Source organism: Gadus chalcogrammus, chromosome 16 (assembly GCF_026213295.1).
Source record: "Gadus chalcogrammus isolate NIFS_2021 chromosome 16, NIFS_Gcha_1.0, whole genome shotgun sequence".
Taxonomy (NCBI): domain Eukaryota; kingdom Metazoa; phylum Chordata; class Actinopteri; order Gadiformes; family Gadidae; genus Gadus; species Gadus chalcogrammus.
Window position 1 is genome coordinate 889,084 of NC_079427.1, and position 24,602 is coordinate 913,685.

The 24,602-nt window shown below is 49.6% G+C and overlaps 2 protein-coding genes across 2 annotated transcripts; both read right to left on the reverse strand.

The window, feature by feature from the left end:
* Nucleotides 1-5,696: 5,696 nt before the first annotated feature.
* calm3a (calmodulin 3a (phosphorylase kinase, delta)) lies at nucleotides 5,697-15,506 on the reverse strand. Its single transcript, XM_056612078.1, has 6 exons — nucleotides 15,229-15,506; nucleotides 12,141-12,171; nucleotides 10,832-10,975; nucleotides 9,066-9,172; nucleotides 7,644-7,779; nucleotides 5,697-7,457 (listed from the first exon to the last, which is right to left on the reverse strand). Exons 1-6 carry the CDS (start codon nucleotides 15,229-15,231, stop codon nucleotides 7,429-7,431), a joined length of 450 nt encoding a protein of 149 aa, XP_056468053.1. The 5' UTR covers nucleotides 15,232-15,506; the 3' UTR covers nucleotides 5,697-7,428.
* Nucleotides 15,507-15,573: 67 nt separating this feature from the next.
* On the reverse strand, nucleotides 15,574-24,351 carry rnf169 (ring finger protein 169). Its single transcript, XM_056612067.1, has 5 exons — nucleotides 23,603-24,351; nucleotides 20,301-20,371; nucleotides 18,830-18,936; nucleotides 18,507-18,594; nucleotides 15,574-18,392 (listed from the first exon to the last, which is right to left on the reverse strand). Exons 1-5 carry the CDS (start codon nucleotides 23,961-23,963, stop codon nucleotides 17,481-17,483), a joined length of 1,539 nt encoding a protein of 512 aa, XP_056468042.1. The 5' UTR covers nucleotides 23,964-24,351; the 3' UTR covers nucleotides 15,574-17,480.
* Between the last annotated feature and the right edge of the window lie 251 nt (nucleotides 24,352-24,602).

Genomic DNA, 24,602 nt, shown 5'->3' on the forward strand with positions numbered 1-24,602 from the left:
TACCCCCCCCCCCCCCCCCCCCCACACACACACACACACACACACACACACACACACACACACACACACACACACACACACACACACACACACACACACACACACACACTCACACAAACACGCACAAACCCCCCCATACACACACAAACAGCCCCCAGCCCACCTGTCGTGTCTAATGCCGTTAACCCGGCCGGTGCCCGGTGTGTGAGCTCACATGCGTCAGCAACATGACGTTTGACCAGCTGTGAATGGTCTCCCCTCAGGATGAAGATCCAGGTGTCGTCTGAACTAGGTGAGGTCCGACCTTCTGTCGCGTCGGATGAAGGAGGAGCCAAAGGGCCATCCTCCTCAGGGGAAGAGGGACATTATGCTGTTGTTCTCCTGTTTCAATTTCTACTCCAGAACAGACTGTTGGCGTCAGTCCTACCCATCTTATTTCATACCGTTATGCATAATTCATGTCTGTACAGTAGACCTGTATGTGTGTCTCGGAGAGACAGTGTTTTGTGTTTTTTTGTTGTTTGTGTGTGTGTGTGTGTGTTAGTGTGTGTGTGCGTGTGTGTGTATGTGTGTGTGTGTGTGCGTGCGTTAGTGTGTGTGTGTGTGTGTGTGTTTTAGTGTGTGTTTTAGTGTGTGTATGTGTGTGCAGGGAGAGGAGAGGCAAGGACTGTTTCCAATTTCTTGTTGTTGACTAAAGTAGTGCTAAAGTAGTTTCCTGTGGCCTGCGGGCCGGCTGTCTGAAGCCTTCCCTGCCCGTGTGGTGGCGTGTTCTGCGGCTGTTGTCCGTTCCTAGATACTAGCTTTAAGAGTTTTGATAAAACATCATCCTCAACCTCCATATGTATGCACCGTTAATACGATGGGTTGCGGCATCTTCAAAGTACTTGTCTCTGACAGGAAGTTGAGTTTCCTTCCCACAGTCGCGCTTGCAGTCTGATGTTGGGCCCTGAAGGAGGTTGTCTTCTCAGGCTCACCACAGGGCCATCACAGATCAATCATGGCAGAGCAAACCGATTTGTACAATAGTTAAATGTATGATTATTAAATGTGTGCTTGTATAAATACATGGTGAGCCTTACACATGTGGAAGTCTTCCCAGAGACTTTGAAACCACATCGGACCCAGACCCAGGGTGGAGACGTGACAGGACGTGTGTGCCAGAGCGAACATCAGCCCTCCGTCGACTCCATCTCAGCCTCCTTATTAGGAGCCAGTGCAGAGATACTCATATTCAATATCATGTTAACATCAACACACAAGCAGGCCTGATGCTTCACCACCGCAGCATTCACCCAATAATGAGAGACGTGTGATGATATAATCCTGAACACGTCCGCTCGCCAGTACGGCAGGGTTTTTCTGACCCATTTAACCCCGAAGAGTGAACAGGAGATGGTTGTTTATCTGTACAGCTAGACATCCTTTACAAGGAGCAGTGGACAAAGAGAACCTCAATCATCGCTTTTGTGCCTTGCTCCTCTTTGTGTGTGTGTGTGTGTGTGTGTGTGTGTGTGTGTGTGTGTGTGTGTGTGTGTGTGTGTGTGTGTGTGTGTGTGTGTGTGTGTGTGTGTGTGTGTGTGTGTGTGTGTGTGTGTGTGTGTGTACACATCACAAGGTACAATAGGACGGTCTTCCCTAATGACATTGTTCATTAGAATCCACTCTATTTTAGTTATTGACAGAGACCCTTTAGGGGGGTAACCTTCTATTGATTCTTCTCTTTTGACCTCAGGAACTCATAACAATAACTGCAAAGAGAACCTAATTAAGACAATCACTGCCATCAACTAATCACTCAACTGTGCAGATGAATCTGAAGGAACAAAGACTGCATATTTTAAAGTTGGGGACGGTTAAGAAATGTAAGATTAAGACATGGAACTGAGGTAAGCGGAGGAAGGTTTACACAAAAAATAATTATCAGCACATAGTTGTTGTTAGATATATCTTTATCATTGGTTGGTTTGCTATAAAGTTAATAATGTAGCTTCATACGCCTCATGTTTAGATTGACACTCTTTTACTACCGCAACCTAATTCTACCGCTTCTGATTTGTAGAACAACATTTCGTTAGGGTTTTGTTAGGGTATTTTGTACTCCGCTGTAACACCATAATGTCCGATCTGGGATCAATAGCTCACAGTGTGTGGGTTTAAGATTCAGAATGACTTGCATGTAATAACAGAATGCTGCAAGGGATAAATGTGATGATTTCTATGGAATTCAAATGGTAATGCAATTTGCAATTTGCAATTCAATAAGTCATTGCATAATGCAATTGACAATTCATTATGCAATTTAATAATGCAATTTGTGAATACGTTATTCAAAGTGTATTTTAATATGCAAATTGACAATGAAATCCTCAATAAAATTTGCAAAAGTTATAACAATATAAATAGAATAACATTTTGTCACATTTTTTGAGGTCCTTTATTCAAATTCGCCAGTTCCTTTATTCAAATTCGCGTGTGTTGCGAAATTCAAATTACATTTCAATCCGCAAAACACTTTGCAAAAGATTTTGCAGAACGTTTTGCAAAAGTCTTTGCAAACGTTTTGCAAAAGATTATGCAAAACGCTTTGCAAAAGATTATGCAAAACGTTTTGCAAAACATATCAGCCAATCGCGTCTGGGCGGCAACTACGTCACTTCCTCGTTAGACCAGCTGATCATTCAAGACCTAGTACTTGGCACTCTATCCGGTCGCGGAGCTGCTGCGGGAGGCAGCTGCAGCTCTAGAGGAGCAGCAGCATGCAGGGTACGAAAGAGCGAGAAACATGCCTGCGCCGGACAAGGGTGTGCAACCCGGTGTTTCAGTTCAACTGGTGACAGTGTTAACGGGTGACCATCTGCCGAATGCGTCGCTTGTTGTCGTGGCTACGGTGTGGGTGTCGGATTGACTCGGCTGCCAGATCGACTCGCGGTCCTAGATGAGCAATAATGACGCACTTCCTGTAAACGCTGTCTTTTAAATGCGCATGTGCGTTTCATTCATTCCCATGTTATTCCCAAGTATTAACGATCTCCTTTTGTTTTCTAATCTCTGAATAATAATCTAATGTACAAATTATTGTTGCCTATACTTGGGTTGTATATAAAAGAAGAATCGGTTAACTCCATTCAGTAAACGGGGCGATACACTTTATTTCCAGCGCTCCCAACACAGAGTCCAAACAGCGACCCACACGCAGACACTTCCGCTCTCCTCCTTCAGAATAAGAGTCCCTAACACGAACTGGGTTACATATGCATTCATCAGTGCTTTTAGACGTGTTTCCAATGGCTTTGTTAGTGCGAAAGAACGGGCTGCGTTCAATGAAATCAAAACCAAAACGCATTGAGCCTTCTTTTTATGTCCATGATTGAGCCCCGTTTATAAACAACCCTTCCGGGTTTTGTCTGTTGGCTTGTGTCGATACGTCAAGTGTCGATACTCATCTGTAAGCGCAGGACCCCGAATCGATCTGGCAGCCGAGTCAATCTGGTACCCACACCGGCAGCTGTTGGAATAGGTCCATGGTTGGAAATCGGGAAAAGACTTGTTGCAATGCCTCTTTGAGTTGTTTTCAAAACAATCTTTTGCAAAGCGTTTTGCATAATCTTTTGCATAACGTTTTTCATAATCTTTTGCAGTGTTTTGCGGATTGAAATGTAATTTGAATTACGCAACACACGGAGCGTGGCGATGTGCAATCACGGGGACGCTATTATATATTATAATATATATATATATTATATAGCTTTATTTGAATAAAGGAACTCAAAAAAATTGACAATGTTATTCGATGTTATAACTTTTGCAAATTGTATTGAGGATTTCATTGTCACTTTGCATTTTAAAATACACTTTGAATAACGTATTTACAAATTATATTATTAAATTGCATAATGAATTGTCAATTGCATAATGTAATGACTTATTGAATTTCAAATTGCATTGCCATTTGAATTTTGCTACATATATGCTTCCATAGATTTCCCACCCCACCATGATATGTTTGGAAGAGACTACAGCGCGTATAACAGGTCATAAAACACCGCCCCCTAGCGGTCATGCTACATACCTCGAGTTCAGTGACTTTTTTATAAGTCACATCCTTTATGATTTAAAAAACAACAACAAAAGGTAAGTTGTTTTTTAAAACATCCATATGAATAAATAATTGTTAAATTGTCGTTTACTCAACTAATGTCCCAACCCAACACTGCTTAACCCGGATTAACCCGCGTATACCAGGGGCCGGCACCATGCGGCCCTACGGCCCTTTGGCCAAAAAAATAACAATTTAACATTTATGAGATTAATTTTCCTATGATTGTTGCAGGCCAAAGTCAACAATACATTATCAATTTGTAAAAATATATTGCTTGTAATGGAATGAAAAATATTTTATCATGCCATATACAAGCAACAATGTAACCATAACATATACTAAACATCATACAGAAACAAAATCCCATGAAACTGGATGAGAAAGGTAGGGGGTGTTTGATTATTTCATTATAGCAAGTTGTAACCCTGAGTTAATATTGTTCTTCCTCATGCAGGCCCCATGTGTTGCTGGGAATCATTCAACAAGACGACTTAGCACTGAACTGGACAGCCACAGTTCAATTGTTTGAAATGTTTATCAGTGTTGTTATTTTAAAGCAGGGCTAGGCTGATATTTTCTATGATGCAATGATATTCATTTCATTTGCAGAAACATGGACTGAAACCGAAGAGCTAGGCCCACTCAATTTCAACTTAAAAACAGGATCGCTTTTTCCTGCATTCCTCCCTCATTTCTTGTTAGATGTAACATTTTGCTTTGTAGCCTATGTTTTATTGCAATTGCATGTATTCATTGCATAAACTCCAATTGTTGTCTATGCCTATACAGGCTATTTAATTGCTAAAGTAGCTAAATAGCCTATTACAACAAATATGCGGCCCCATACAGCTATCCACACCCCATTTCTAACCAAAGATGGCCCTTTAGAAAGAAAAGGTGGCTGACCCCTGAGGTAGACGAACAGAGGAGGGGGGCAGGGTGACCCCATTGACCCCTGGAGCAGTCCTAGGAGCCCCCAGATAGATCTTGTAGCCCGGGATAGCTCCTCCAGAAGCTCCGGTGCCCCGGCTGGGACTACTTCAATAACATGGTATGGAGGCACTCTCTTAATAACATGTTATACAGGCACAAAGTAGTCCAATTACATGTTATTGAGGCACAGAGTGGTTCATTAACCTTTTATAAAGTCACAGAGTGGTTCAACAACACGTTAGAGGCCCAGAGTGCGCATATTGAGGCACTGAGTAGTTAAATAACATGTTATAAAATTACAGTGGTTCAATAACATGTTATAGAGGCAGAGTGGTTATCAAAAAGTTGAACAGCACGTCTGCACACATGTTCAATTTATTGGATCATTAAAATATCACATCAACATTTCAGATATCCCCCCTCTTAAATTAAGCCCGCTTCGAACGAGTTCACAGGACTGAAGGACGTCCCGACCCTCAGAAAACACACTGAACCCATCAGGTGCTACATGTCTTCAATAAGCTGCCCTCCCCCGTCTGAAAGTCCAACTGGAAATATATTGCCTTCTGACGAAAAATATTTGGGAATATATTTATAGATATAGATATATGCAGTGTACTCTGAACAACGGGGAACTGAAACCATGAGGGGGACTCTGCTCCTCTTTCGTTCAGAACTAATATCTCATGGAAGACACCAAAGAGCGGTACATTTTTACTGAATATTAATATATTGATAATGTTATAATTAACCACACATCTTTATTCAGGTTTGAGGTGTTGAGATTATGGCACAAAACCGAAGGCGATAAACGATCTACCACAACTGGCGACGCAACACACTACTGACACAGACACAGATATCGTGTGACCAAAGTTTGCAGTAAATACATTAATATTGGATAACATTTAAAAAGCATTACATTAATGTCATCAGTATATCCGTTTGCAGTCCTCCACTTTATCGCTTCCTGAATCTTCACGTCGCACAACAACACCCCCAGCAGGCTGAGGGGCGAAGTGCTCCTTCTGAACGACAACATCAGCACCCACCCCTCCTCTAAAAGTGCCCCCCACCCATAGTGTCGTCAAATCTCCAGATAAACGGACCCCCGGGAGAAATGGCCCCCACTCAGCACCCACTGACACCACACATGTTAGAGAGAAAATATATATGTACATATATATCCTTTATATATTTCATATCGTCAGTGTGTTCACGGTCCAAGTACATCTCTGGGGTTCAGCCGCTGAAGGGCGCATGCAGAGCGTCTGACGCGGTTCAATACAGGGACGATGGGGCCCCCGGGGGGGCCTGCAGTCCAATGGGAGAGTGAGGGGTACGGGGGTCTCCTGGGAGACGGGCCCTCTACCGCTACGCGGGTGCTAGGGGCCCTAATGAAGCCTGGTGCTAGGGGCCCTAATGAAGCCTGGTGCTAGGGGCCCTAATGAAGCCTGGTGCTAGGGGCCCTAATGAACCCTGGTGCTAGTGGCCCTAATGAAGCCTGGTGCTAGGGGCCCTAATGAAGCCTGGTGCCCTAATGAAGCCAGAGGCTAGGGGCCCTAATGAAGCCCGGTGCCCTAATGAAACCAGAGGCTAGGGGCCCTAATGAAGCCTGGTGCTAGGGGCCCTAATGAAGCCTGGTGCTAGGGGCCCTAATGAAGCCTGGTGCTAGGGGCCCTAATGAAGCCTGGTGCTAGGGGCCCTAATGAAGCTTGGGTCCCTAATGAAGCCCGGTGCCCTAATGAAGCCAGAGGCTAGGGGGCCTAATGAAGCCTGGTGCTAGGGGCCTAATGAAGCCTGGTGCTAGGGGCCCTAATGAAGCCTGGGGCCCTAATGAAGCCTGGTGCTAGGGGCCCTAATGAAGCCAAGGGCCCTAATGAAGCCTGGGCTTGGGGCCCTAATGATGCCAGAGGCCTGGTGCTAGGGGCCCTAATGAACCTAGGGTCCCTAATGAAGCCAGAGGCTAGGGGCCCTAATGAAGCCAGGAGCTTGGGGCCCTAATGAAGCCAGAGGCCTGGTGCTAGGGGCCCTAATGAAGCCAGGAGCTTGGGGCCCTAATGAAGCCAGGAGCTTGGGGCCCTAATGAAGCCAGAGGCCTGGTGCTAGGGGCCCTAATGAAGCCAGGGGCCCCAGTGCCCTGGGAGGAAGAGAAAGGGGCTTCAGCGCTCTGGAGGCTGGCCTGGCCCGTGAGCCTCTCTACAGAAGGCTACAGAGGCGCGGTCTAGAGCCAGCTCAGAAGGAGGCCGTGAGTGATCCCAGCTCGACAGTGATTAGATAGAGGTTATAGAGGCGGGGGGGGGGGGGGCGGTGTGATCTTTGTTTTGATAGATTTCCTTTCTTAAAGACAAGAGTGATCTCAGGACAAGCGATGACAGTAGAAGGTGGAGCAGCCTTCACTTGGCAGTCATCATCTGGACGAACTCTGTGGAAAAGAATAAAAACAACATTACACAACGTTTTAGGAGAAACACATCTTAGGAATATGGCAGCTGGTGTATTATTACAAGCAGGCCTAACAGGAACAGTGAAAACATGGGAAGAGTGATGAAGTACTCTCTCTCTGTGTGTGCGTGTGCATGTGTGCGTGCGTGCGTGTGTCCGTCCTCACCCTCGTAGTTGACCTGTCCGTCTCCGTCGATGTCAGCCTCGCGGATCATCTCGTCCACCTCCTCGTCCGTCAGCTTCTCCCCCAGGTTGGTCATTACGTGCCGCAGCTCCGCCGCGCTGATGTAGCCGTTCCCGTCCTGCAGGGGGCGGTAGAGCGGACACAGCACCACCACGGGGTCAGAAGACGTTCATGTGGTTGGTGACTCCCTGCTTGGGACGGACAGCTTCTTCGGTCACGAGGGGATGCACACTTATTGTATGTTGCACTTAAAAATAGTACTTAGCATTGTGTAGCATCTTATCCTAGCTATCTGTTGTTTACGGGGAATGGGTTAACCTGGCGATTGTTAGTGCTTGCCACTTGGTTCTAAGAACATCCCTACGGTACCGACAGATATGTTGTTGCTCGAGTGTTGAAGCAGAGACTCGATCTTATGACCTACTTTTGGTAAAGTGATAATACATGAGAATGTGAGAGAGAGATTACGTCTGAATTTGTGAGAGGCGAAGGAGGCTTTAACCATAACAAACATCAAACAGATGTTGTGCTTAACACTCCACCGAACAAATCCCTTCACCCACACAAGAGTCGAAAACAATGTAAACCCAGCCGGCTGCAGCTGGTTCCTCTGATGACCCTCATCGCTCAGACCCAGGGTCACCCGGTGTTCAGATCCAGTCTGAACCGCCCCCCTGGTGAGGACAGACACTGGTGAGGTTCATCACTGGAGTAGAGGGATGAGGTCGGCTTTAACACCCAGACTGAGGTCTTGATGTCCCATAAGCCGTCAGAAGGACTTTACTCCATTCGCCTTGACTTCACACACGCCGGATCCAAACCGTCTTTATTTATGCATTGATGCCAATGTCTTGACCAATGAGGGCGTTGGTGACCAGGCTCAGACAAGCAAGAGTGCATCAGACCAGATCTCTGCATTCCAGGGCTCCTTTTCTGCGTTGACGTCACACCGCTGCCCTCAACCTGACTCTAGTAAAAACTCTGTTCAGCATTCGGCTGAACTTTTGGTCAGAGCCAACAAAATATTTGAGCCATGGTCGACGATTCTCCATCACCTGTTTGGATTTCTGCAGAGCAGGAATTTCAGGAGGAACTCAGTCCAACAGAGTGGACGGCTTTAAAATAACAAATCAGGTGTTGGCGAGGTTATGAGCGAGCAGACGGACTAGAACCAGATTTAAAATCACTAGCTGGAATCACTCAGTCCTACTCAGCTTTGGAAACAGATCAAAGAAGAATTGCCGTGACCCGTTGAAACCTTTGTCAATTAGCAGGCTTCATTTAATGATTGAACATTTGCTGGTATCCTCCTTCTAACCAGTCCACCATAAATAGTGAACACGCAGATTATTAAAGGCTTTGTACTCCGGACCATACAGGACCAGTGATGCAGCTGAACTGTACCTTGTCAAAGACTCTGAAGGCTTCTCTGATCTCCTCCTCGCTGTCTGTGTCCTTCATCTTCCGCGCCATCATGGTCAGGAACTCTGGGAAGTCGATGGTACCGTTACCTGCACAGAAGCACGGTCCGCAGGGGGGTGAGCCAAACGCCAACATCGCTCAGCCTCGGTCGGTGCGTTCGACCTCCCCTGTGGACAGTCCACGCCATCTTCACAGAATCTGCAGAGCTTCAGACATCCGGCATGCTGTCCAGTGTTTGGGTGTGTGGATGTGGTGAGTGTCTGGGCGGAAGTCTTCCAGACAGTCTGGATGTGGTCAGTGTCTGGGAGGAGGCCTTCCAGACAGTCTGGATGTGGTCAGTGTCTGGGAGGAGGTCTTCCAGACAGTCTGGATGTGGTCAGTGTCTGGGCGGAAGTCTTCCAGACAGTCTGGATGTGGTCAGTGTCTGGGAGGAGGTCTTCCAGACGGTCTGGTTGTGGTCAGTGTCTGGGAGGAGGTCTTCCAGACGGTCTGGATGTGGTCAGTGTCTGGGAGGAGGTCTTCCAGACGGTCTGGATGCGGTCAGTGTCTGGGAGGAGGTCTTCCAGACGGTCTGGATGCGGTCAGTGTCTGGGAGGAGGTCTTCCAGACGGTCTGGATGCGGTCAGTGTCTGGGAGGAGGTCTTCCAGGCGGTCCAGATGCGGTCAGTGTCTGGGAGGAGGTCTTCCAGACGGTCTGGATGCGGTCAGTGTCTGGGAGGTCTTCCAGACGGTCTGGATGTGGTCAGTGTGTGGGAGGAGGGAGGAGGTCTTCCAGACGGTCTGGATGTGGTCAGTGTCTGGGAGGAGGTCTTCCAGACGGTCTGGATGTGGTCAGTGTCTAGGAGGAGGTCTTCCAGACGGTCTGGATGCGGTCAGTGTCTGGGAGGAGGTCTTCCAGACGGTCTGGATGCGGTCAGTGTGTGGGAGGAGGTCTTCCAGACGGTCTGGATGCGGTCAGTGTCTGGGAGGAGGTCTTCCAGACAGTCTGGATGTGGTCAGTGTCTGGGAGGAGGTCTTCCAGACGGTCTGGTTGTGGTCAGTGTCTGGGAGGAGGTCTTCCAGACGGTCTGGATGTGGTCAGTGTCTGGGAGGAGGTCTTCCAGACGGTCTGGATGTGGTCAGTGTCTGGGAGGAGGTCTTCCAGACGGTCTGGATGCGGTCAGTGTCTGGGAGGAGGTCTTCCAGACGGTCTGGATGCGGTCAGTGTCTGGGAGGAGGTCTTCCAGACGGTCTGGATGCGGTCAGTGTCTGGGAGGAGGTCTTCCAGGCGGTCCAGATGCGGTCAGTGTCTGGGAGGAGGTCTTCCAGACGGTCTGGATGCGGTCAGTGTCTGGGAGGTCTTCCAGACGGTCTGGATGTGGTCAGTGTGTGGGAGGAGGGAGGAGGTCTTCCAGACGGTCTGGATGTGGTCAGTGTCTGGGAGGAGGTCTTCCAGACGGTCTGGATGTGGTCAGTGTCTAGGAGGAGGTCTTCCAGACGGTCTGGATGCGGTCAGTGTCTGGGAGGAGGTCTTCCAGACGGTCTGGATGCGGTCAGTGTGTGGGAGGAGGTCTTCCAGACGGTCTGGATGCGGTCAGTGTCTGGGAGGAGGTCTTCCAGACGGTCTGGATGCGGTCAGTGTCTGGGAGGAGGTCTTCCAGACGGTCTGGATGCGGTCAGTGTCTGGGAGGAGGTCTTCCAGACGGTCTGGATGCGGTCAGTGTCTGGGAGGAGGTCTTCCAGACGGTGTGTGGGAGAGTGATCCTCACCGTCGGCGTCCACCTCGTTGATCATGTCCTGTAGCTCCGCCTCCGTGGGGTTCTGGCCCAGAGAGCGCATCACGGTTCCCAGCTCTTTGGTGGTGATGGTGCCGTCTCCATCCTTATCGAACAGGGAGAACGCCTCCTTGAACTCTGAGGAGGAGGAGGACACAAGTGGGGCAGGGCCATGAGGCTGGAGGTACGAGGGCTGCTGAAGGACCAGCAGCCACCTGCCTGGTGACATCACAGGTGGAAGGGCCCACCTAGATGCATGCTGGGTAGATAAGCCTGGTTAGGCTGGTCTACCCAGCATGCATCTGGGTAACCCGTAAAAACCCAAGCTGCTGTGAGGTCCCCAACAGTCCACCTCTGTTCTAGGGCCGGGATTCACACAACGGAAGGCATGCAGGACCATGGGCTCAGAACAGTCTCATTAATAATGAATGCACAGAGAAGGATTCACAATGAATTTTGTGATTTTTATATAAATTACTCTCTTGTGATTTATATATAAATTACTCTCTTCTCACAAATACATTTCAATGCACAAACAAATGGATATCGGTATGTATAATTGTAAAATAAATCCTTACACAAAAATAATTTCACAAACACATTTCTGATCCAAACACAGATGTGTCTTGTTTTAAATAAATTTAATATATATATATATATATTAAAAAAATATTTTCAATTTTTATAAAAAATGTATTCGGATGTTGTTACATTAATATACAAACTGTTACACTTGAATTTACAAGTCGTTTTTCATTTGTGAACATTTGTGTGTGAACTGGTCTGTATTTATGTGGATTTTTGAGACTCTCCTGACGTCGCTGGATTCACAAATGCACTTTTTTCAACAAGGAACTCTCTGTAGCCAATCAGATGCCTCCCTCGTTTTCAGCCCATCATATGACTGCAGTTACTGGGTTTTTAGATTGTCGGTGCCGTTAAAGTAGTATTAATAGTTGTTTACTACTTTAACAGCACCGACAATCCCAAAACCCGGTCGAAACTAGATGGGAAAAGTGTGTAGTTCAAAACGTGACGCAGCTTTTACTTCTTCGCCACCTAGAGATTGTTATGTACGATCATTCTCAAACCCCATGTCATTTCCCATAGAGGTTTGACCGAGGGAACCGGGAGGCTCGGAGGCGGGACTTATTCCTCAGAGGTCGGGACTGCAGTCATGGGATTGGCTGAAAACGGGGTAGTGCCAGCGCCGTGTTTAAGAAGCCCTTCCCAATGGTCCGCTACATCTTGCTGGAAGGGGACACCTGCAGCTCCACCGGTCAACCAGCAGGGGGCGACTCACCAGCAATCTGCTCCTCAGTCAGTTGGTCAGCCTGTGGGGAGAAACAGCTTTTAGAACAATATTCTCTCTAGCCTCATGCAAACGTACCGCTATATTAACCTTATGGAATGGCAAGGCAATAATATATAAATGACATTATTTTAAATCAAAGAGGATATTCAAAAACCAAAGATATTATATTTTGTGGAACGATTTGGAAGTCACCACCAGTCTAATCACATGACTGTGATGTGACCCTAGACCCTAGAGTCATAGAGAGACCAACCCTACAGGCGTAGAGAGACCAGACGTAGAGACCAACCCTACTGGTGTACAGAGAGAGAGAGACTAACCCTACTGGCGTACAGAGAGACCAACCCTACTGGCGTAGAGAAAGAGACCAACCCTACAGACGCAGAGACCAGCCCTACAGACATAGAGAGAGACCAGCCCTACAGACATAGAGAGAGACCAGCCCTACAGACATAGAGAGAGACCAGCCCTACAGACATAGAGAGAGACCAGCCCTACAGATAGAGAGACCAGACCTACAGACATAGACAGAGAGACCAGACCTCCAGACATAGACAGAGACCAGACCTACAGACATAGAGAGAGACCAGCCCTACAGACATAGAGAGAGACCAGCCCTACAACATATAGAGAGACCAGCTCTACAGACATAGAGAGAGACCAGCCCTACAGACATAGAGAGAGACCAGCCCTACAGACATAGAGAGAGACCAGCCCTACAGACATAGAGAGAGACCAGCCCTACAGACATAGAGAGACCAGCCCTACAGACAGAGAGACCAGACCTACAGACATAGACAGAGAGACCAGACCTACAGACATAGACAGAGACCAGCCCTACAGACATAGAGAGAGACCAGCCCTACAGACATAGAGAGAGACCAGCCCTACAGACATAGAGAGAGACCAGCCCTACAGACAGAGACCAGACCTACAGACATAGAGAGAGACCAACCCTAGAGACATAGAGAGACCAACCCTACAGACCTAGAGAGACCAACCATATAGACAGAGAGACCTACCCTACAGACAGACCAGACGTAGAGAGACCAGCTGTACAGATGTAGAGACCAACCCCACAGACGTAGAGAGACCAACCCTACAGACGTAGAGAGACCAGCCCTACAGATGTAGAGACCAACCCCACAGACGTAGAGAGACCAACCCTACAGACATAGAGAGACCAACCCTACAGACGTAGAGAGACCAGCCCTACAGATGTAGAGACCAACCCCACAGACGTAGAGAGACCAACCCTACAGACAAAGAGAGACCAACCCTACAGATGTAGAGACCAGACGTAGAGAGAGAGAGAGAGACCAGCCCTACAGACGTAAGAGATCCAGTCAGAGGCGAGTCCAGCGGTGAACTCCCGTCAGACCGTCCTGCCAGCGCTGAGAACAGCAGCAGCTCTGTGGGCTGGCTGTGGGACCGTACGGTGTAGAACCCCCTACCCGGGCTCTCCCCGGGCCGTGAACAACACAGTGCTGCCGGAGTACGGTGAGGCCTGCAACACTCAGCGCCAAAAATACACACGCTGCTATAATTAGTGAGACATGAACAGGGTCGCTAATGTAGCACACCAGTAGCTGACTTTATCTGGTTCCATGGGAATACAGCCCTCACCGCCTACTGGTATTCTATAGCTAGAGATACACAGATATATATCTATAGCTCAGATTGGAATCTCTTTTGACTGGACTGCTCACAGCCTCTCCAGGCACTAACACAGGATGGCAAAGTTGATGCTCGCGCTGGACTAGCGTGGCGTGGGAACAGAGCTAGTGAGGGTGTTTCAGCAGCTGGTGGGGGTCCAGCTACCAACAGATCAACACGGCCTTCACCGGAGACCGAGGAGGTGCGTCCGCGGCAGGTCGGATCAGCTTCTGGAGAGCCGAGGAGAGGAACCTTCTCTTTGGCCCGGGGGGGGCGAGGCCGTGTGAGTCCTGCCCCATGACTCACCATCCGGGGGGGGACTGCAGGGCATCCTGTCTACGGTAGCTGGCCAGAGCCTTCCAGTGTCTGGCAGCACCGGGAGGCTCTGGGGTAGGAAAACAAGGACTGCTTTCATTCAGCTTTGAAACCACCTCTGAACAACAGAGACGGGGCTGTGCAGCCAAGAGCCCGCAGGACTCCGCCATGACTCGACTGAACCTGCTGTAGGAGGGAGATGACCACGACTTTGTTCAGGGGAATAGGATCCTGGTTCTCAAAGACGATGCCTGGTACAATCCTATCAAAGTCAAGAGCAGTTTTCAATTCTTGCTGAACATAAATAACAGATAAAGTGCTAATACGCTTCACCAATCACTCAGTGTTTTAAATTAGGGACTCTCATCCCATTGGTTGAGCCTCCACTGCGGTTACTGCACCAAGCCTGGAGGGGGGGGGGGGGGGGGGGGTACCGTTCTAGAAGAGCAGAATGCGGTGCGGCGTGGTGATGCAGTACGGAGCAACAGAGACCGTCCTCCGTGGCGAACAACGACACTCACATTAAGAAACGACGGGGAATGTATTAATGTTTTCCTCGCTACCTCAGACCGACAGCCACACCGGCGATACAGATAGAGGGCGGATCTAATGAGAGTGCGGACTGTGTGCTTGTTGCTCCACAAGCCCCCCCGTGGACTGCGAAGGACCCCTCAGACCAGAGGCTGCTGACAAGAGGCCAGGTGGTCGCCAGTAGCCACAGTCATGGCCAACCAGTAACACACACACACACACACACACACACACACTTTAGTGTGTGTCGAACACTGCGCTTTATTATACACGTTAAAGGAGACCGCAGAGTGTGCGTGTGGCTCAACCCCCTGGACGCTGCAGGCTGCACGGCCCCCCGCGGCGCCCAGGTGAGACTCGTCCCGCAGAACGCCTGGCTCCCGGGGACAGTCCTCTCCAGACACTATTCGACTCAAATCAAACCCAGACGTCCGCCCCACGCTCGATCCGACCACAGCCCGCTGAGATAATCCGCCGCCATGCGGGGCCCGGTTATAAATAGAGAGCTGTGCAGACAGACGCTACACTGAACACCACACTTCACAGTCAACACCCCAGTGAACTCCCCACTCACCATCGTATCGCAGAGTGGTCAGTCTCCTGTCAACTACTGTAACCAGTATGCACGGTCGGCGCCTCGGAGTGGTTGTAGTTTGAGTGCTGGTGATACCGGACCGGTTCAGTCTGACAACGGGACGAGATGAGGTGGAGACGTCCGGAACCCTTTGCAGTGAGAGGCCAGTAATGCCGAATCACCGCGATGTCGTATATTCATCCGCGGTTACGTCATTAAGAAACCTCTCGTACCGACGGCTCGTGTTATCGCGAGAAGCGTATCTTTGCAGACCGCAGCGAGAGCCTGGAGCTGTGCAGCGGGACGTTATTAGTATTATCGCCGCCCACTGGTCAAAGAGTGTATTGACCCGTCTCCTCAGACCTCTCGTCAGGGATAACAGTAACAATTGAAAGGAGCATGTATTGTATTTTCTTAATCTAATTATAAATATATGAAGACTATCTGCTGCAATATATATTACGATTCAAATGCATTCATATTAGTTATGTTAAACAATTATTAAGGTACCGAAACAAATGCGCATGTATATGGATGAAGGACTTTTCCATCTACAGGGGATCAGTATGAGCCCTGAGGTCCCACACACTGCCATCACATTGATCATTCCCCTCCCGTTAAGTGAAGAATGACTAACCCCAGTTTAGCAGCAGTGAATGTAGGATGGATCTGTAGATGTAGCGCAGGGCAGACTCTGAAACGGAGTGCAATGGCTAATCACACTCACACCTGGTGGTAAAATAAGGGCCTGTTATAAAAGGTCAACCCTGCATCAAACGAATGTAGGAAGTGGCTTCAGGATCCTGGTCGGGTCCCGGCGAGCGGTCCGTGGAAGGACCATACTCTTTGAAGAGGCTGTTATACATCTCCAAAAGCTAAGGGATCCTTATTACAAATATCCTGTTCGTTATACATATTTTAGAGATAGCATACACCATTTTTATTGCAAAATACCAAAGTGTCACCTTATCTTAATATACATGATTTATTGATTCATTTTGTAATCATTCAGCGTAATTCTGATATAATAAACAACCTAGTTCTAGTATTTGATTTTGGCGCCCAACCGAAAATGTTACTCAAAGCAAACTCAAGATGACAGCTCTTCTTTATTGTCCGGGTACGACCGCCGGCTATATAGATATGAAAGAGCGCTGTGCAGATCGTATTGTGCCAGCATTAATATTAATGTATCACACAAACGGTGTTTCTACATTCTCGATAGATTTTGCATCAGAAAGATTTCAAGGTCAAGCTAGTTTGGCATAAATTTAAGAACACAGTTCAACAATAATTCGAAATAATGTGATTATACAGTAAAAAATAGCCCTTTTTCAGAAAACATCCTCCTATTGCTTAAGTTCATTTAAAAAAACATCACAATTCGGTTTCATTAAGAACAATGAATCACATGTTGAATTTTAAAACAATAAATACGATTTGCTAGGTGCGTGTTCATTTGTATATTTTGTATATCAGAATATATACTGATAACATACCAGTATTTACAGATAAAATACCATTTTACACACTGATGACATATGCTACATGCCAATAAGCACAGGGTAGCAGACAGCTCCTCACAGAGACAGATTGGCTAGGGTGATCTAAGCTGGGTCTAGCTAGGCTACGCTAGGTCTGGCTACGCTACACTGGGTCTGGCTAGGATATGTCAGTTTCGGCTAGGCTAGGCTACACTACACTGGGTCTGGCTAAGCTAGGCTTGGTCTAGCTAGGCTAGGCTACACTACACACTACTACTTCTACCGCATAGGGAAGTCAAATGGAGGCTGATCTGTTCCATTCTGATTTGGGATCAGAATGGAACAGATTCCATGTGACGGTGCTGTTTACACTGTTCAGAAATGTGAGTCACATGTGAGCAGATACAAGATCTGTTCTACTTTGGCCTCAGTGGGAACAAGGTCTCATGTAGGGCGTCAGTGCACCAAGTCGAACACGGCATAAGACTTGCTTCACAATCTGCTGCTTCGCTGAGGCTAGTTTTGGCTTTGCTAGGCTAGGCTGACTTTGGCTGGCCTATCTTAGACTCTGCTGGGACTGGTTTGGCTAGGTCTGCGCTAGGGCCTGGGGGGGCTTGTAGTGTGTCCGTCCGTAGACACTGTGGTACTATGCTAGCATAGTTAGCCACGAGGTGGTGTTAGCAATCATGATAGCACACAAGCCATTCGCCCGTTCCTGTTAAGGGTCTGTGGGAAGCAATGCATCATGGGTACAAGTCATCCGGGGCCTCAGTACTTCCTGGAGAGCCGCTTGGGTCTGCGGGGGCTCTGGCGGCGCTGGCTCTGCTTGGCCACGCGAGGCCGCAGCAGGTAGCGCGGGGCGCGGGCCTTCCCCCCCGGCTGCTGCTCACAGGCCAGCGGCGTGCGGCGACGCAGGGCCAGGGCGTGGCCCGGCAGGTCCGGCGGGACGCGGGGGAAGGGGCCCCCGGGGGCCCCGGGGGGGGCCGGCTGCAGCAGGACCCGGGCCCTCTTCCCGTCCGGCGGCGGCGGCTCCGTGTGCCGGGTCTTCTGGGTGTGCTTGCCTCTCCTGGGGTCCGGGTGGTCCTGCGTCTCCGTCTCTTTGGGGAGGGGGGGCCCCGGGGTCCTGCTCCTCCAGGGGCCGGGCGGGTCCTTCACCGCCGTCCTCTTGAGGTCCCCCGGTTCCCCCGCCGGCCCGAACACCCGGCGCCGCGCGCGCAGCGGGAACGCTCCCTGGGCGGGGGGGCCCTCCTCCGGGGCCCCCGGCGGGCTGCAGGTCAGCGTGGCCTTGGAGGTGACCCTCAGGCTCTGGCGGTCCAGCTCGATCTGCCGCCACTTGAGCAGCACGGCTGGGCTGGCCTGGTAGCTGGTGGGGCTCTGCAGCCCCCGCAGCAGGTTCCGCGGCGTGGACTTGACGACGGCGGGCTCCAGCAGCCGGCCGTCGGCCAGGCGCCGGGGCGGCGTGCAGGGGGAGCACACGATGGGCTTGAAGTGGTTGAGCTCCTCCGAGATGCTGTCGTTGCTCTCGGGGCTGACACTGCGCTCCGGCCGGGCGGGGGGGGGGAAGGAGGTCGTCGGGCCGCGCCACGCCAGCCGGCGGTCGCCGCTGACGGGCGAGGAGACGGCCGGGCTGTTCTCTGAGGACAGCAGGATCCCCGCCACACAGCTGTGTCTCGCCCCGGCCTGCAAACCACACACCGGGTGAACGGACCGGCCTGCTGCTGGGTCTACTGGGGGCCGCCCAGTACAACCAGCAGAGGAGGCTGCATCTGCGAGGAGTCAACCCCTCCGACTCACCGCGTTCATCACGGACGACTGCGGGAGGAACCGCCGCTTCCCGCCTCCTTCCACCGACGCAGTACAGCTCTGACTCCTCTGGGAGGCGCTGTGGGGTCAGGGTTAACATGTTACCTAGCGGCATTGACATGTTATCTAGCGGTATTGACATGTTACGTAGCGGTATGAACATGTTACGTAGCGGTATTAATATGTTATCTAGCGGTATTTACATGTTACGGTTATTATTTAATTCATGGTCAACTTTATATAAACATTTTATAAGTGTTCTACTATCCATGAATATTATTAAACCCATGTTCTACTATATATAAATGTGTTACTCTCTGAAGGCCGACGGGGTTTTGCTCTTCCTGAGCGCTCCCGAGACGTTCCGGGTCCTCTTCCCGACCGGCTCCTCGTTCTCCGAGTCCGACAGGACCGCCTTCACCTGAAACACACAGGAAGTCGTCAGGAGCCGGTCGCTAGGGACAGGAAGTCGTCCGGAGCCGGTCGCTAGGGACAGGAAGTCGTCAGGAGCCGGTCGCTAGGGACAGGAAGTCTTCAGGAGCCGGTCACTAGGGACAGGAAGTCTTCAGGAGCCGGTCGCTAGGGACAGGAAGACTTCAGGAGCCGGTCGCTAGGGACAGGAAGTCTTCAGGAGCCGGTCGCTAGGGACAGGAAGTCTTCAAGAGCCGGTCGCTAGGGACAGGAAGTCACAAGGCTGTAGGTGACCAGGACGTCCTAACCGCCTGGGAGCCTGCGCTGTGGCGAGTTGACACAATCTAAACTGGTGGATTGGATTGTTAGTGGGAAATACTGGAATAAACCAGTTGGCCGGGGCAGTCGGCAGTGAGTTAAACAAAGATCATTGTCTGGAAAGGGACAATGCCAACGTTAACCTGACCTTAACATCGTTTAGGTCTAAAGTAGGGCTGGGCAATAATTCGATTACGATTATTAACCGCGAAAAAAACTCACGTTGACAAGCATTAGTCATAAATGCTCGATATAAAAAAAAAAGGTTCTGATATGGATTTACCCTAACAACCAATCACACAGCAGAATAAACCTCTACAAACATTTGAGATTGTTGCCTCCCTGCCAAAGGAGTTTGATGGGACTCACAGATCTTTTAGTTTTAAAGTTTTAAACACATTATTTTATGTAGCATAATATCTGTTTTTACAATGTTTACATTTTGCACTTACGTAAGCACTACGTAGTTCATATTTTATGTATTAAAGTTCAGTTCATGTGCAAGGGCCTTTGTTCATCCACAAGATTTAAGATGTTTTCTGAAGCCCTGCCAAAGGAGTTTAATGTGAAAGAAGTCAGAGCTTTTATTTTAATTTTATTTTCAATAGGTTACAAGGCAAGCTTTACGAAGCAACCTTATATTGTTCTGCTTTGGGCACATAAAACATGTTTGTGTTTTCATTTAAATGTTTTTATTTAAATGTGATTATGCTCCCTTATCACAAATATGGTAATAAACAAAAGTGTATGGTTTAACTAATGAACAGTCTGGTTCCTTCAGGCTTCAGCAGTATCAAATTATACATCGTGATTAATATCGAAAAAATAATCGTGACAATAATCTTTGCAATATCGCCCCGCCCTAGTGTAGAGTTAGTCTGGGGTGTGAGGCTGTTGGACGGGTTGGGTTAGGGTTTGGGTGACGGACAGGTCACTGTACATCTTCAGGAACGCTGCACACCCGCTCCGCAACCAGCGCCCTGGTCCCGGCTCGGGGCGGCCCTCTGGACCAGACGGGTGGACCCCCTCAGGGCCGGCCCCCTCCAGCCCACTCACCTTGACCTTGGACTGCTGATCGGAGGTCATCCCCCCGCACCGCGAGCCCTGGGACCCCGCCTCCGAGCTGTCTGAGGGGGAGACACAACCAGTCAGCTGGAACCACCGCCATCGTACTGGAACCACAGCCATCGTACTGGAACCACAGCCATCGTACTGGAACCACAGCCATCGTACTGGAACCACAGCCATCGTACTGGAACCACAGCCATCGTACTGGAACCACCGCCATCGTACTGGAACCACCGCCATCATACTGGAACCACAGCCATCATACTGGAACCACAGCCATCATACTGGAACCACAGCCATCATACTGGAACCACAGCCATCACACTGTCTGGAACCACAGCCATCATACTGGAACCACAGCCATCATACTGGAACCACAGCCATCATACTGGAACCACAGCCATCATACTGGAACCGCAGCCATCATACTGGAACCACAGCCATCATACTGGAACCGCAGCCATCATACTGGAACCACAGCCATCATACTGGAACCACAGCCATCATACTGGAACCACAGCCATCATACTGGAACCACAGCCATCATACTGTACCAACCAACCAGTCCGGCAGAACCACAGCCATCACACTGGAACCACCGCCATCATACTGGAACCACAGCCATCATATTGGAACCACCGCCATCATACTGGAACCACAGCCATCGTACTGGAACCACAGCCATCGTACTGGAACCACAGCCATCGTACTGGAACCACAGCCATCATACTGGAACCACAGCCATCACACTGGAACCACAGCCATCATACTGGAACCACAGCCATCATACTGGAACCACAGCCATCATACTGGAACCACAGCCATCATACTGTACCAACCAGTCCGGCAGAACCACAGCCATCATACCACTCTGTATCAACCAGTCCACTAGAACACCCACAATGCAACAGACAGCAACTACCAGACCCTGGACTACAGCCAGGCCCTGCTGTATTAACATGAGGATCAGGGTGGAGCTGTCTGGAGAGGAACCCAACTACCTACAGCCACATCACCATAACCCCACCTTCAGCTACAACACCTTCATCTACAACACCATAACCCAAACTTCAGCTACATCACCTTCAGCTACACCACCTTCAGCCACATCACCTTATCCCCACCTTCAGCCACATCACCATAACCCCACCTTCAGCTACACCACCTTCATCTACTACATCATAACCCAAACTTCAGCTACATCATCTTCAGCTACACCACCTTCAGCCACATTAGATTAGATTAGATTCAACTTTATTGTCATTGCACAAGTAAGGACAACCAGTACAACGAAATGCAGTTTAGCATCTAACCAGTAGTGCAATCAATAAAAACGTTTTTGTTAAAGCAGCACTATAAGAATAATAATAATAATACATAAGACACAGATAGCAGATAGCAGCTGGTCAACAAAGTTAAAAATATCCAGTCAGTTTATAAGGTGCATATAGTTCTGAAGGGTCCATAGAATGCAGTATGAATATAAAGTACATATTGGAGTGCATAAGTAAAGTGCATAGGTGGTTTGAGGTAGTCAGACTGAGCATAGGCCATGTTCAAGAAGGGGGGGGGGGGGCTAGTGTAGGGTCTTTGTGTTGAGCAGTGTTGTAGTGTTGTGGAAAAAGCTGTTTTCCATCACCTTAACCCCACCTTCAGCCACATCACCATAACCCCACCTTCAGCCACATCACCATAACCCCACCTTCAGCTACATCACCTTCAGCTACACCACCTTCAGCCACATCACCATAACCCCACCTTCAGCCACATCACCATAACCCCACCTTCAGCTACATCACCATAACCCCACCTTCAGCTACATCACCATAACCCCACCTTCAGCCACATCACCTTAACCCCACCTTCAGCTACACCACCTTCAGCCACATCACCATAACCCCACCTTCAGCCACATCACCTTAACCCCACCTTCAGCCACATCACCATAACCCCACCTTCAGCTACACCACCTTCAGCCACATCACCATAACCCCACCTTCAGCCACATCACCATAACCCCACCTTCAGCCACATCACCATAACCCCACCTTCAGCTACATCACCTTCAGCTACACCACCTTCAGCCACATCACCTTAACCCCACCTTCAGCCACATCACCATAACCCCACCTTCAGCCACATCACCTTAACCCCACCTTCAGCCACATCACCTTAACCCCACCTTCAGCCACATCACCATAACCCCACCTTCAGCCACATCACCATAACCCCACCTTCAGCTACATCACCTTCAGCTACACCACCTTCAGCCACATCACCATAACCCAAACTTCAGCTACATCACCTTCAGCTACACCACCTTCAGCCACATCACCTTAACCCCACCTTCAGCCACATCACCTTAACCCCACCTTCAGCCACATCACCATAACCCAACCTTCAGCTACATCACCATAACCCCACCTTCAGCTACATCACCTTCAGCTACACCACCTTCAGCCACATCACCTTAACCCCACCTTCAGCCACATCACCATAACCCCACCTTCAGCTACACCACCTTCAGCCAAATCACCTTAACCCCACCTTCAGCCACATCACCATAACCCCACCTTCAGCTACACCACCTTCAGCCACATCACCTTAACCCCACCTTCAGCCACATCACCATAACCCCACCTTCAGCTACACCACCTTCAGCTACATCACCATAACCCCACCTTCAGCTACATCACCATCAGCCACCATGACCACCTCCAACCACACCATATAGTTCACGTAGCGTGAAGGAGGTTGGTTTGGTTGTGAGCTAATAATTCAGCAACATGGCGATATGAAGACTTATAGCTCTTATCTACGATATAAATGTTATAATAATATGTGACGTTAATAAGGTGACATTATTGTAGAAATGTAAAAAACTAATTTGATGGAGTAAGTTGAGAGCAGCTTCCAGATAGAGATAAAGAGATGAGCTGAGGAGACAAGTCCGGACAAGTTCACAAGACCTGGATCCCGACGGTAGACCTGGATCCCGACGGTAGACCCCGACCTCCTCTAGACCCTCAACCCGGACCCCAAAGAGCAGACCGGGCGGGGGACTGGGAGTCTGCTGCTGTACCCGAGGGGTCCAGGGGGTCTACCTCTGGACCCGAGGGTCTACCTCTGGACCCGAGGGGGTCCTTTGAAAACATCCAACTTTACTGAGCCCAAGGGGGTTATTGGTTTTAAGAGCAGTTACCATGATGAGAAGTTAAACACTAAATAGACCTACCGACAAATTAAGTGAACGGAGCCAAATGTTACGAATTATAATCTAGAAAACCAACCTTTTCTCCGGTCGAGTCTGCTCCTGCAGCGCTCCGGGCGGCTCCTCCTGCTCGGCTCCCAGGGTTCCGGCTCCACCGCCGGGCCCGTCTCGCTGCCCGGCCGCCAGGAACCCCGCAGCCGGCAGCGGGGACCGCTCCTTGGCCGCTGGAAGCAGCGGAGGCAGGCGGAGAGTCCGCAGCGGGGCTGGGCGGCGGGCCCGGGACCGGGAAGGTCCCCCCCGCACCCCACCGGACACTTCAGCTCGCCCGTGGGGGCCCGGGCCTGCGGGTCGGACGCGGATCTGAGCCGGAGCAGAGGCCCGCTCCCCGGGCACATCTCCTTTGCTTCAGCGGGACGCTCGGCGGACGCCGCGGCCGCCATCTTCGCTGCTCTTTTCCTTCTGGTTCAGTTTGAAAACAAACAACCCCGCCCCCCGTCGGCTCGTCGCCCCCCCCTCCCGCTACTCTGTGTGTGTGCGTGTGTGCGTGTGCGTGGGGTCACCTGTTTTCTCTCGAAAGACCGAGAAAAGTCGATCCTCTAACTTAATCTGACGTCATTATTCTGTTACTGAGATCAGTTAACTCTTATAGAAGGAAATAAAAACTGTTTAGATCTACATGAGCTCTCCGTTTGTTTATATCGCAGTATCAACAGTTCGGATGTAAAGGACAGGAGGTCTGAACTGATTATTTTAACTAAAATGATCACTTAAGTTAGGTTAAGGGTTAGGGCTAATATCGTCCTATCCTCTTTTGGTGGTTTCAAGGGATGTCTGGTTGTTGGTGTGTTAGCTGATCCAGGGATGTTGGTGTGTCGGCGGTGGTCGGCCGCCAGGGGGAGACAGACGACGGGTTTACTCCAGTCAAGAAAACCTGATATTTGAAACTAACAAAAGTATTGCATATATTTTTTATTGTTCATAGTTTATAGGGCAAGCACCACAAAAATATTGGACCTAAAAACACATTCGGTGAAGAGGAGTTCAGGCGAACTCACTCTTAAAACATCGTATAAAGGTAA